At 41.1% G+C, this 14,608-nt stretch overlaps 1 protein-coding gene across 13 annotated transcripts in view; it reads left to right on the forward strand.

The window, feature by feature from the left end:
* Window positions 1–1,333: 1,333 nt before the first annotated feature.
* LOC120059491 (eukaryotic translation initiation factor 4 gamma 3-like) overlaps window positions 1,334–14,608 on the forward strand; it is a 63,565-nt gene continuing 50,290 nt past the window's right edge. For 7 of the 13 annotated variants that reach the window (XM_039008639.1, XM_039008646.1, XM_039008654.1 and 4 more), the window contains exon 1: window positions 1,335–1,916. In XM_039008639.1, coding sequence (XP_038864567.1) covers window positions 1,753–1,916 — 164 coding nt within the window. In that variant the 5' untranslated portion in view covers window positions 1,335–1,752. Of the gene's footprint in view, window positions 1,917–14,608 lie in introns of all 13 variants that reach the window. The other 6 variants (XM_039008597.1, XM_039008605.1, XM_039008613.1 and 3 more) reach the window with 1 other exon arrangement.

Below are 14,608 nucleotides of genomic sequence, written 5' to 3' on the forward strand. Positions count from 1 at the left end.
GTACCTCGTCAGCTCGGGGATTCGATCTTGCAACCTTTCGGTTTCTAGTCCAATGCTCTAACCACTAGGCTACGCTGCCACCCCAAGATGGTGATTAAACCGCATGGTCTTTACACAGGTGCACCTTGTGCTGGGGACAATGAAAGGCCACTCTAAAATGTGCAGCTTTGTCACACAATGCCACAGATGCCAAGTTTTGAGCGAGCATGCTGACTGCAGGAATGTCCAACAGAGCTGTTGCCAGAGATTTGGATGTTCATTTCTCTACCATAAGCTGCCTCCAATGTCATTTTAGAGAATTTGGCAGTCCATCCAACAACCGCAGATCACATGTAACCATGCCAGCCCAGTACCCCCACATCCAGCTTCTTCACCTGTGGGATTGTCTGAGGGGAGTGGGGTATTTATGTCTGTAATAAAGCCCTTTTGTGGGGAAAAACTCGTTCTGATTGGTTGGGTGGGCCTAGTTCCCAAGTGGATGAGCCTTTGCCCACCCATGGCTGTGCCCCTGCCCAGTCATGTCAAATCCATAAATTAGGGCCTAATTTATTTATTTCAATTTACTGATTTCCTTCTATGAACTGTTACTCCGTAAAATCTTTTAAATTGTTGCATGTTGCGTTTATATTTCTGTTCAGTATATTAACCATTGAACAAGTCACGTAACAAAAATAGTTTTACCGTTCTGTCTGGTCATACATGACATGACTTCTCTGTGACGTTACTTCTCTAACTGGTCTTATCTCATAGAAATGTTGTAACCATTCTTTTGTATGACCCATCTATTTCGATGGCCCATCTGAGGCTTCATAACGACAACTTTAACGTAATGATGAGCCTCGGTTGTATTCCCAAACAATAAAAGTTAATTAATAGTGGTTATCAACGCTAGATGTCGCTGCACACAAACAATACAGTACCGAGTACTGTGCGATCTAATACAAACTTCACTTCTGCCTTTTGGCAGTAAATACACCATCGGTCCATCATTATGTGTACAGACGACTGTACTTGAACCTGATTACATTTTTATATATTGAGTGGTTCTTGAGAATGACCCCATACATATAGCAGGAGACAGTTTATTTTACACACACACACACACACACACTTCAAGACAGCCACTACAGTTAAAATAATAAATAACATACATTCTTTAAAAAAATATAAAGCGTAGTTATTTAGAACAAAAATAATGCAGTACTCAATATACATGAATGTAGGCCTATGTGCCAGTCAGTATAGATAATTGGCCACATGAATGCAACAAATGAAGCGTCATTTTCGATAGCTGTAGTTAAGACGTACATACTCGTAATTGGACGAGAATAGCCGAATCATCTGTCCTACCGGACTGGAAGCGGCCGGAACGCCATGTTAACGAAGTCTCCCATCTCCGTGGAAAAATGATTAGAGAAAAATCAGTCGTTGAAAACAAATGTTAAATTATCGAAGGAGAAAAGACGCCGGCGATAGTGTTCGGAAGAACTGAAACGGATCTGCAGAGGTCCCGGGCGGGCAAGGGAGGCAAACCTCCCACCGTCCCCATGAATAGCACCACAGACCCGAACAGCGACTTTCCATGAAAAAAAGCTAATCTGAGTTGCTATAATAGCTAGCTAGCCCTAGTGTCGGCTAAAGGATTTGCGGCCTGTTTCAATCATATTCAACGCTTGCTATATTTATGAAAGCTAGATATATTTTGTATCAGTATTTATTAGTGTATTGTTTTCCTTGGTTTATTTTTTTGCAATGAGTTTGCCGGCGAAAATAGTCCCAAAACCCGCCACTGTCGCAGTAAGTGGACCTGCAACTGGCCCGTCTCCGTCGAGCCAACTGCGGGCTACCCTGACCTCGGTGTCTTTACCGTCGGGAGCCCCAGGCGCTTCTCAACTGAACACCTTGCCGCCTCCTCAGTATCCTTCGTTGACAAGAATACCCCTGCCATCTCTTGGTCAGGTATTCGGGGGAGAAACATTTAGGTAACGTATTGGTGAGCGGTTGGGTGCGGGTCAATGACTGATGTTTTGAAGAATAGGGAGGAGACATTTAGCTTGCTAGTTAGTTAGCTTACGTTAGCTAGCTAACAGATTACTATAGTTTATTGACAATCTGCTAAAATGGCTAGCTAGTCAAATTCGCTAAACTGCAGATAAATAATTTTGTTGGTTAATTTATTTTAACTGTTGTGCATGTGGGGATCAGAAAAGTGGGCCGACTAACGTTAGACACAATTTCACGAGTTGGCGTAACGTTAGCTAGTTAGCTAGCTAACTCTAGGAGGCCACCTCACCGGCTTTGTTCGGTGTACCGGTAGCTAGCTAACTAGTCAGCCACTTTCATATTAGCTGCTGTAGACTCATAACTAGCTAATCCGGCTAAAATATTGGCGAACTATTTTATTCGGGTCAGGCAGTATTTTGTAAGAGGGTTTGGGTGGACTAGATTTTGTAGGCATCAAAACGTAACTAGTTAATCATCCTAAACTATATTATTGCTACCTCGTATGAGTGAATGTAAACTAGCTGGGTCCAGTAGAAACCTAGCTAACTAAGTTGGGCCTTCTCCCCGGTATCCATAAAAGGGATGCTAACTGTCGTTATTTAGCTAGCTAGCTAGGCCGTAGTTAAACCGGGCAGTAGATGGCAACCGGTGCCACACCGGTATACCCATATTGACACGGTAGTGACGCCACAGACATATTTGCTGGTAACGTTGGCTACGTTAGCAACTGTAGTAACGTTACAGTGTAATGAATTTGATCCAGTATGGGTTTCCCGGTATTCCTATTTTATTTGGGGATATGCATGCATCATGATTGTATGAATGACATTCAGTAAGCCTATGTCAAGTCACTGGTATCACATTTTTTTTAACAGAAATGGACCAAGAGCATTTTCCTCACTTCAGAAACCTCTTGTCCCTGTGAACACTTTTGATCCCAGCCAGTGGAATTGTTCTGCCAAATTGGATCTCCTAACAAACGTGCCTTGCTTGATTTGTATGAACTTTGTGAATATCAACTTTGAGTCTTAATTCATTTGATCCGGCCATTTAAAGTTAGGATCTAGTGGCCTTTTATGATTATAACATTATGATTTTGATCTAATGTCCAGTCATAATGGAAGTATTGTTTTTCAGAGGGCTAGTCTGTGAGTCTTATCATCTTCGATGGTGCAGCCTCCGACCAGAAGTTTTAGAGGACGCCCTCTTGGCCGCAGGGACAAAATGTTGCTGTTTGAAAGCACATTTCCTGCAATTCTACACAATTAGCCTTGAGGCAGAGAACATTTTCCAGTTTTAAAGAAAATTTCCTGCAATTCTACACATTTTGCCATAGCTCATGCCGTTCTTATGCTATCTGAGTGACTTAAACATAACAAAATCAATGCAAAGGAATTTCTTCAAGTTGTGAAAAGACTATTAGAAAATCCCATAAGAACAGTTACATTTTAGACATTAATCACCACTTCATCCATGCTTAATAACATTAACAACGTTACAGGCTTCTAAAGGACTCTGCCACAGTGATAGCGAGTCAGCTGACTCATATCCTCAACCTGTTAATCTCAACTGGGGAAATCCCATGTCAATAGAAAACGGCTTATATAACACCAAGTCGGGATAGATCGGATGTGGCCAACTACCGTCCAGTGTCAGTTCTTTGTGTTGTCTCCAAAGTGTTGTAAAGGCTGGTGCAGACACAGGTGGCCAACTATTTCTCACTCAACGGCCTATTTACAGCCTATCAACGCTGCTTTAGAAAGATACACATCTACAGCAGTGCAAAAGGTTGTGGAGGACATCAAGTCGGCTTGTAACAGCCAGGTCACAGCAGCGCTCTTCTTGGATCTGGAGAAAGATTTTGACACTACACCACCCCACACTCCAGAGGAAGCCTGTGAAACTAGGCTTTGACAGCACTGCAATCAAGTGATTCACATCATACTTACGGGGAGGAGTCAGTACAAACTGCAGCGCACGCAATTAGCCCAGGTACCTGTGGTGAATGGAGTCCCACAAGGGAATGTGCTTGGATCCCTGCTGTTCTGCATTTACATAAATTACTTTCCATCAGTGCTGGAGAAATGCTGCATACATAATTGCAGATGAGACAATCCTATACTACTCAGCAAATACACCAGGGAGTGTGAGGAGGCAGTGTCAAACGACATCAACAGGGAAGCGTCTTAGTTCGCTGATAACCTACACCCTCATAAGACCAAGGAAATGCTGTTTGGCATCCCACAAAAGCTGAGACACAGCCAAATTTATCACAATAACAGACAGACAAAAAACGTACAAACAAGTAAACTGCTTAAAGTACCTGGTGAAGAAGTTGGACCCACACCTACACTGGAATGAACATGCTGGCCTGGTCACAGGGAAATGGCTTTCTGGGCTTGGCGCTCTAAAAAGGTAAAGGGACTTTGTCAGGAGGATGCCCTTGGAGACTATCTACTACCACCATGATAACTAACCTGGACAACTGTGCCACGGTATGGCTTCCCACCCTACATCAGTGCAATAAGACAGGTTTTAACCAGCTACAGGGTATCATCAACAGGGCTGCTCGTATCATGACTGGGAATTCACGGAGGGAACACATAGAGACAGAGTTTTTTCTGCAAAAATCAGCAATCAAACCACCGACGGACAGGATCCATTATAACACCCTAGTGATTGTTTTCAAGGCGACGCAGCACAAACTGCCTGAATACATGTCAGACCACCCGTCCTCCGGGGGTGTACCAGAGCAGCAGCCAAAGCTTATGACCAATGGGACCTGCATCTGCTGGCACAACCATCAGCAAACATGGCCTTCCAAGGCAGTCTGCAGTTCTTTGGACCATTGCTCTAGAACAAGCTGGACTTATCCACACAACAGCTAGCTAGCATGTCCACCATCAAGAGCTTTACACAAATCTAGACCGATGTAATGTGAATGTGGTTTGGTATGTATGCTCTATATTCTTCTGTGTATTTGGGTTTTATCCAGACAACTTTATGTGATGTGTATACTGAGTTAACAAAACATGAGACTGACCAGGTGAATCCAGATGAAAGCTATGATCCCTTATTGATGTCACTTGTTAAATCTGCTTTTATCAGTGTAGATGAAGGGGAGGAGATCGGTTAAAGAAGGATTTTTAAGTAAGACAATTAAGAAATGGATTGTGTATGTGTGCAATTCAGAAGTGAATGGGCAAGGCAAAATATTTGCAGTGCATTCGGAAAGGATTCAAACCCCCTGATTTTTTTCTACATTTTGTTACGTTAGACTTATGGATTCAATTGTTTTTTTTACCCCTCAATCTACACACAATACCCCATAATGACAAAGTGAAAATACTTTTAAAGATATTTTTGCAAATTTATTAAATATACAGATGAAGTCGGAAGTTTACATACACTTAGGTTGGAATCATTAAAACTCATTTTTCAACCACTCCACACATTTCTTGTTAACAAACTAGTTTTGGTAAGTCAGTTAGGACATCTACTGTGGGCACGACACAAGTAATTTTTCCAACAATTGTTTAGACAGATTATTTCACTTATAATTCACTGTATCACAATTCCAGTGGTTCAGAAGTTTACATACACTAAGTTGACTGTGCCTTTAAACAGCTTGGAAAATTCCAGAAAATGATGTCATGGCTTTAGAAGCTTCTGATAGGCTAATTGACATAATTTGAGTCAATTGGAAGTGTACCTGTGGATGTTTTTCAAGGACTACCTTCAAACTCTGTTTCTTTGCTTGACATCATGGGGAAATCAAAAGAAATCAGCCAAGACCTCAGAAAGAAATTGTAGACCTTTACAAGTCTGGTTCATCCTTAGGAGCAATTTCCAAACGCTTGAAGGTACCACGTTCATCTGTACAAACAATAGTACACAAGTATAAACACCATGGGACCACGCAGCCGTCATACCGCTGAGGGAGGAGACGCATTCTGTCTCCTAGAGATGAATGTACTTTGGTGCGAAAAGTGCAAATCAATCCCAGAACAACAGCAAAGGACCTTGTGAAGATGCTGGAGGAAACAGTTACAAAAGTATCCATATGCACAGTAAAACGAGTCATCTATCGACTTAACCTGAAAGGCCGCTCAGCAAGGAAGAAGCCACTGCTCCAAAACCTCCATAGAAAAGCCAGACTACGGTTTGCAACTGCACATGGGGACAAAGATCGTACTTTTTGGAGAAATGTTCTCTGGTCTGATGAAACAAAAATAGGGAAAAGGGGGACGCTTGCAAGCCGAAGAACACCATCCCAACTGTGAAGCACGGGGGTGGCATCATCATGTTGTGGGGGTGCTTTGCTGCAGGAGGGACTGGTGCACTTCACAAAATAGATGGCATCATGAGGATGGAAAATTATGTGGATATATTGAAGCAACATCTCAAGACATCAGTCAGGAAGTTAAAGCTTTGTCACAAATGGGTCTTCCAAATGGAAAATGACCCCAAGCATACTTCCAAAGTTGTGGCAAAATAGCTTCAGGACAACAAAGTCCAGGTATTGGAGAGGCCACCACAAAGCCCTGACCTCAATCCTATAGAAAATATGTGGGCAGAACTGAAAAAGCGTGTGTGAGCAAGGAGGCCTACAAACCTGACACAGTTACACCAGCTCTGTCAGGAGGAATGGGCCAAAATTCACCAAACTTATTGTGGGAAGTTTGGAAGGCTACCCAAAACTTTTGACCCAAGTTAAACAATTTAAAGGCAATGCTACCAAATACTAATTGAGTGTATGTCAACTTCTGACCCACTTGGAATGTGATGAAAGAAATAAAAGCTGAAATAAATCATTCTTTCTACTATTATTCTGACATTTCCCTTACTTAAAATAAAGTGGTGATCCTAACTGACCTATGACAGGTCATTGTTACTAGGATTAAATGTCTGGAAATGTGAAACTGAGTTTAAATGTATTTGGCTATGGTGTATGTATACTTCCGACTTCAACTGTAAACAACACCTTATTTACGTAGGTATTCAGACCCTTATGTAAATTAGCTACCATACACGGACCTTTGCTTACATGTTGCTATGGTTCAAACTGTCAACAGCAGTATAGACCAAAAAGTATATTTTATACACATTTTCTACACTGCATCCATATTCCGCACATCGTGGCATTGTTTACAAGTTTGCTATTTTAATGTGTAATGTGGGGATATTATTTGTCCCTCATTCACTTCCATTACTCAATGCCCCAAAAGTGTGTAGGGTGTTCGCTCAATGCTCGAATGAAATATGGGTAAATTCAAGATGGTGCTCCAAAATGTATGTCTAAACCTTGTTTTCTGTGGCCTATGTCATTATGAATCACATACAATTATTCATTAGATTGTTCTTCACAATATTACAACCTTAATATGCTTGTACTTAATTGTTGCTTAAATAAGAACATTAGTTTGTTGTAATGGTTGCTAGTTTAGACCGCGCCTCTCTTGGTTGTATCTCTTCCATATTTCAGTGTTAGAAGGTGGTAACATTTGGAGGAGTGTCTGTGCTTTGGACCAATCAAAATCAACTTGATACTCGTCTTTTTCATCTCCAGATCTGTGGCTTTTTATTCCTCTAACCCCAGTCAATCAATGTTGAGGGGCCCCTTTCTATTGGAATTTAAAGGGGAAGAATAAAAACCTCGCAATGGAAACTGGAACAGATTTTTTTCCCGAGGGGTCAGATATTGAAATTCAGTCTGTTAGCTTTGTTAAATTTTATATATACACATCTATATATAGTACCAGTCAAAAGTTTGGACACACCTACAAATTCAAGGGTTTTTCTTTATTTTAATGTATTTTCTACATTGTAGAATAATAGTGAAGACACAAACTATGAAATAACTAAGTGTTAAACAAATCAAAATATATTTTAGATTCTTCAAAGTAGCCACCCTTTGCCTTGATGACGGCTTTGCACACTCTTTGCATTCTTTCAACCAGCCTCACCTGGAATGCTTTTCCAAGTCTTGATGGAATTCCCACTAATGCTGAACACTTGTTGGCTGCTTTTTCTTCTCTCTATGGTCCAACTCATCCCAAACCATCTCAATTGGGTTTCGGTCGGGTGATTGTGGAGGCCAGGTCATCTGATGCAGCAGTCCACCACTCTCCTTCTTGGTCAAATAGCCCTTACACAGCCTGGAGGTGTGTTGGGTCATTGTCCTGTTGAAAAACAAATGATAGTCCCACTAAGCGCAAACCAGATGGGATGGCTTATTGCTGCAGAATGCTGTGGTAGCCATGCTGGTTAACTTCTATAGGATATGTGGGACGCTAACATCCCACTTGGCCAAAGCCAGTAAAAATGCAGAGCGCCAAATTCAAATAAATTACTATAAAATCAAACTTTCATGAAATCACACATGAAAGATACCAATTTAAAGCTACACTTGTTGTGAATCTAGCCAACATGTCAGAATTCAAATAGGCTTCACGACGAAAGCTCACCAAACGATTATGTTAGGTCAGAGGCAAGTCACAGAGAAACACAGCCATTTTTCCAGCCAAAGAGAGGAGTAACAAAGAGCAGAAATAGAGAAAATTAATCACTAATCTTTGATCTTCATCAGATGACACTCATAGGACTTCATGTTACACAATACATGTATGTTTTGTTCGGTAAAGTTCATATTTATATCCAAAAATCTGAGTTTAGGCGGGACGCTACTGTCTCACTTGGCCAAAAGCTAGAGAAAATGCAGAACGCCATATTCAAATAAATTACTATAAAATCAAACTTTCATTAAATCACACATGAAAGATACCAAATTTAAAACTACACTGGTTGTGAATCCAGCCAACATGTCAGAATTGAAATAGGCTTTTCGGCGAAAGCAAACGATGCTATTATCTGAGGATAGCACCATAGTAAACAGAGAGAGAAGCATATTTCAACCCTGCAGGCACAACACAACTCAGAAATAAAAATATAATTAATGCCTTACCTTTTGACGAGCTTCTGTTGTTGGCACTCCAATATGTCCCATAAACATCACAAATGGTCCTTTTGTTTGATTAATTCCGTCGATATATATCCATTTATTTGGCGTGTTTGATCCAGAAAAACACCGGTTCCAACTTGTGAAACGTGACTACAAAATATCTCAAAAGTTACCTGTGAACTTTGCCAAAACATTTCAAACTACTTTTGTAATAAAACTTTAGGTATTTCTTAACATCAATAATCGATAAAATTGAAGACGGGATGATCTGTGTTCAATACAGGATTAAAACAAACTGTAGCTAGCTTTCTGGTCACGCGCCTCTAACAGTACACTTCCAGTGACCCTCGTTCAAGATGGCCGTACTTCTTCATTACACAAAGGAAAAAACCTCAACCAATTTCTAAGGACTGTTGACATCCAGTGGAAGCGGTAGGAACTGCAAGAAGGTCAATTAGAAATCTGTATTCCCAATGAAAACCCATTGAAAAGAGATTGACCTCAAAATCTGAATCTGAATGGTGTGTCCTTGGGGTTTCGCCTGCTAAATAAGTTCTGTTATACTCACAGACATGATTCAAACAGTTTTAGAAACTTCAGAGTGTTTTCTATCCAAATCTACTAATAATATACATATCTTATCTTCTGGGGATGAGTAGCTGGCAGTTGAATTTGGGTATGCTTTTCATCCAAACGTGAAAATGCTGCCCCCTATCCTAGAGAAGTTAAGTGTGCCTTGAATTCTAAATAAATCACTGACAGCGTCACCAGCAAAGCACCATTACACCACCACCTCCATGCTTCATGGTGGGAACCACACATGCGGAGATCATCTGTTTACCAAGTGGGTGGCTACTTTGAATAATCTTTAATGCTTTTTTGGTACTACATGATTCCGTATGTGTTATTTCATACTTTTGATATCTTTTCTACAATGTAGAACATAGTCAAAATAAAAACCCTTGAATGAGGTGTCCAAACTTTTGAATTTATTTAATTTAACTAGGCACGTCAGTTAGGAACAAATTCTTATTTACGACAGCCTAAAGGACTGTCAATTGACGGATTTCCTTATGAACTGTAAATCAGTAAAAATTTAGCGTGTTGCGTTATAATTCTCTGTGTGTGTAAAGGTGTACAGTTGAAGTTTACATACACACCCACCTTAGCCAAATACATTTAAACTCAGTTTTTCACAATTCCTGAGATCTAATCCTAGTGAAAATTCCCTGTCTTAGGTCAGTTAGGATCAACACTTTATTTTAAGAATGTGAAATGTCATAATATTAGAGGATTATTTATTTCAGCTTTTATTTATTTCATCACATTCCCAGTGGCGGTTTTGGAGCAGTGGCTTCTTCCTTGCTGAGCGGCCTTTCAGGTTATGCAGATATAGGACTTGTTTTACTGTGGATATAGATACTTTTGTACCGGTTTCCTCCAGCATCTTCACAAGGTCCTTTGCTGTTGTTCTGGGATTGATTTGCACTTTTCGCACCAAAGTACGTTCATCTCTAGGAGACAGAACGTGTCTCCTTCCTGAGCGGTATGACGGCGGTCCCATGGTGTTTATACTTGCGTACTATCGTTTGTACAGATGAACGTGGTACCTTCAGGCGTTTGGAAAATTGCTCCCAAGGATGAACCAGACTTGTGGAGGTCTACAATCTTTGAAGGTAGGCCTTGAAAAACATCCACAGGTACACCTCCGATTGACTCAAATTATGTCAATTAGCCTATCAGAAGCTTCTAAAGCCATGACATCATTTTCTGGAATTTTCCGAGCTGTTTAAAGGCACAGTCAACTTAGTGTATGTAAACTTATGACGCACTGGAATTGTGATAGTGAAATTATCTGTCTGTAAACAATTGTTGTAAAAATGACTTGTGTCATGCACAAAGTAGATGTCCTAACCGACTTGCCAAAACTATAGTTTGTTAACAAGACATTTGTGGAGTGGTTGAAAAACAAGTTTTAATGACTCCAACCTAAGTGTAAACTTCCGACTTCAACTGTATACAGTGCCTTCGGAAAGTATTCAGACCCCTTTGACCTTCTCCACATTTTTTACGTTACAGACTTATTCTAAAATGTATTTAAATAGATTTTTCCCCTCATCAATACACACACACACACAATACCCCATATTGACTTTTATTTATTTGAATGTATTAAAAATAAAACACTGAAATATCACATTTTACTTAAGTATTCAGGCCCTTACTCAGTACTTTGAAGCACCTTTGGCAGTGATTACAGCCTTTGGATATAACGCTACAAGCTTGGCGCACCTATATTTGTGGACCCTCAAGCTTCTCTGTAGACCCTCTCAAGCTCTGTCAGGTTGGATGGGGAGCATCACTGTACAGCTATTTACAAGTCTCCAGAGATGTTTGAGACCGGGCTCTGGCTGGTCCACTCAAGAACATTCAGAGACTTGTCTCAAAGCCACACCTGCGTTGTCTTGGTTGTCCTGTTGGAAGGTGAACCTTCACCTCAGTCAGGTCCTGAGCGCTCTGGAGCAGGTTTTTATCAAGGATCTCTCTGTACTTTGCTCCGTTCATCTTTCACTTGATCCTGACTAATCTCTCAGTCCCTGCCACCGAAAAACATCCCCACAGCATGATGCTGCCACAATGCTTCACCGTACAGTTGGTGCTAGGTTTCCTCCAGATGCGACGCTTCGCATTCAGGCCAAAGAGTTCAATCTTGTTTTTCATGGTCTGAGAGTCTTTAGGTGCCTTTTGTCAAACTCCAAGCAGACTGTCATGTGCCTTTCTGAGGAGTGACTTCCGTCTGGCCACTCTACCTATAAGGCCTGATTGGTGGGGTGCTTCAGAGATGGTTGTCCTTCTGGAAGGTTCTCCCATCTCCACAGAGGAACTCTGGAGCTCTGTCAGAGTGACCATCAGGTTTGTGGTCACCTCGGTGACCAAGGCCCTTCTCCCCTTATTGCTCCGTTTGGCCGGGCAGGCCGGCTCTAGGAGGAGTCTTGGTGGTTCCAAACTTCTTCCATTTAAGAATGATGAAGGTCACTGCTTTCTTGGACCTTCAATGCTGCAGAAATGTTTTGGTACGCTTTCCCAGATCTGTGCCTCGACACAATCCTGTCTCGGAGCTCTATGGACAATTCCTTCAACCTCATGGCTTGGTTTTGGCTCTGACATGCACTGTCAACTGTATGACCTTTATATAGACAGGTGTGTGTCTTTTCCAAATCATGTCCAATCAATTGAATTAACCACAGGTGGACTCCAATTAAGTTGTAGAAACATCTCAAGGATGATCACTGGAAATAGGATGCACCTGAGCTCAATTTCGAGTCTGTTTTTGTTATTTTTTAACCATTAAAAAAAATATTTTGCAAAAATGGCTGAACCTGTTTTCTATTTTTCATTGATTGGGTACTGTGTGTAGATTGAGATTATTTTATTTTTATGAAATTGATTATATTTCTTTCCAAACGGGGTAGGGCCTCATAAAACTAATTCGGGAAGCAGGGATCTTTATCCAGGAGGGGATTGATTTGTCTTTGCTGTAACCAAGAAGCTTGATCTTGCAAGCTAACCACTTTGCTATGAAGTTAGCCAACCAAATGCATAGCTGGAGCCCTGATGTTGAGATGCATAGCATGAGCTTTAGGGCACCACAAACAAACAAATTGAAGGTATTGAACATTTCTAAATACCTCAGTATAATTTCTAAATGCCTCTGAGGGTTCTTACTAAACACAGGAGACTTCTCATTAAAATTACAGTCAAGTCAACCATACATTTTTCTCAAGAACCTTGCTCCAAATTCTGCTAAAGCTGTCTGAATAAGTTATCTTCCTATGCATTGTCAGTAGTAACTGTAGTGAGATGGCAGTCCCAGGCCATAGCAGACAGCGTCTTGAACCTTGTGTTTATTCAGTGCTGTGAGAACCTGGTCTGGTGAGACAACGGAACGGAGCACAGTGAAGGGGTGGTTTTGTGTCTGCACTATCTTGGCTGTCTCCAGTCACTTCCTGTTCTTCCACTCTGAACCCAGTGCACCCAGCCTCAGGTAGGCTATAGCTCCAGGCTGATACAACTACAGACTGGGAGGGAGCCTCAGGGTTAGTCACTATGCTATTAGATGGGTAGAGGAGAAGATGCTGTAGTAGATAAACTTAGCATATCAATTCTATAACAAAAGTAATTGTCTGATTCTTGTCATTGTAAAGTGTAAGGAATTCTTAACTCTTGCAAGTGACTCCTTTTTTCTCTGGGCATTCTGTGTAGTCTGGTGATTCAGAAGGTCATTTTGAGATTTTGTCCTGAATGTTCTCACAGAAACACTTTTGTTAGGTGATCTAATTTGTCTGCAGAACAGTCAAGTCAGCAGAAAATCCTATTTGACTTTCTAACACTGAACTACTCCCTTTCCTTTCTCTTATTCTATCAGCACCTTTCTCTCGTTCTCTCTCGCTCCTTCCTACATACACACTCCGCACATAATTGGCTTTACATGATGATACAGGGACACAGTGGCTTTTCCCCCTTTGCTGGCTCTAAATGGGACTGGTCGGTGGAGGGTCTTGGCTACTGTACATTCAAAGGGAAAATAGGGATCGGGATAGAGTGCCTGTAGCAGTGGCCCCAAAATGATTGGTAATGAACTACTAGACTTGCAGAACCTGATGATCTGTATCAGAGCCTGGAAACCTGAACCTGTACTTGAGATGGGCGTAGGGTTTAGGTTACAGGTCTGGGCTGTCCTGGCAGGAGGCAAAGGAGCAGAGTGACTTAGAGGGGTTGGTTTTTGTTAACATCAGTGTCTACTGAGCTGTGATGGGTGCCCTTCTATGCCCTTCACAGATCAGAGTGTTTTACATGTATGTAGAAAGGTTATTGTTTGGGGCAGACCAGGGTTTCCCTTCCTTACTTTCACTGTGTTCTGTCTGCTGCATCAAAACATGACATGTTTTCTAATGAAGTTGTAGCCTAGGTTGCTAAAGCTCACTTGTTATCCAGTCCCTATTGGCCACATGTAGCAATGAGCTGATTACCTGGCTGTGCATAATTGTACAGACATTCATTTTCTCTCATCTGATCCCTTGGCCTTTTGTAACTCTAATAGATGACATATTTTCCTCCGCTCTCGCTGCAGAAACTAAATGAAGCTCAGACTAATTACTAATTAGTGTGGTCAGCAACTCTCATGGCTGTAGCTGGTGCTTGCAGGGTTGAATGGGTGGTGCCAGTTAGGGCTGGCACAATTACAGTTAACCGTGTAACTGACGGTTATGGATGAAGACTGTCATGAAAATAAAATAACCCTCATAACTGCAACACTACCGTTCAAAAGTTTGGGGTCACTTAGAAATGTCATTGTTTTTGAAAGAAAGGCAACAAAAAAAAATGTCAATTTTTAAAATGACATAAAATTGATCAGAAATACAGAGTAGACATTAATGTTGTAAATGACTATTGTAGCTGGAATGGCTGATTTTTAATGGAATATCTACGTAGGCGTACAGAGTCCCATTATCAGCAACCATCACTCCTGTGTTCCAATGGCACGTTGTGTTAGCTAATCCAAGTTGATCATTTTAAAAGGCTAATTGATCATTAGAAAACCCCTTTTGCAATTATGTTAGCACAGCTGAAAACTGTTGTTCT

The sequence above is a fragment of the Salvelinus namaycush genome, chromosome 2 (assembly GCF_016432855.1).
Source record: "Salvelinus namaycush isolate Seneca chromosome 2, SaNama_1.0, whole genome shotgun sequence".
Classification (NCBI taxonomy): domain Eukaryota; kingdom Metazoa; phylum Chordata; class Actinopteri; order Salmoniformes; family Salmonidae; genus Salvelinus; species Salvelinus namaycush.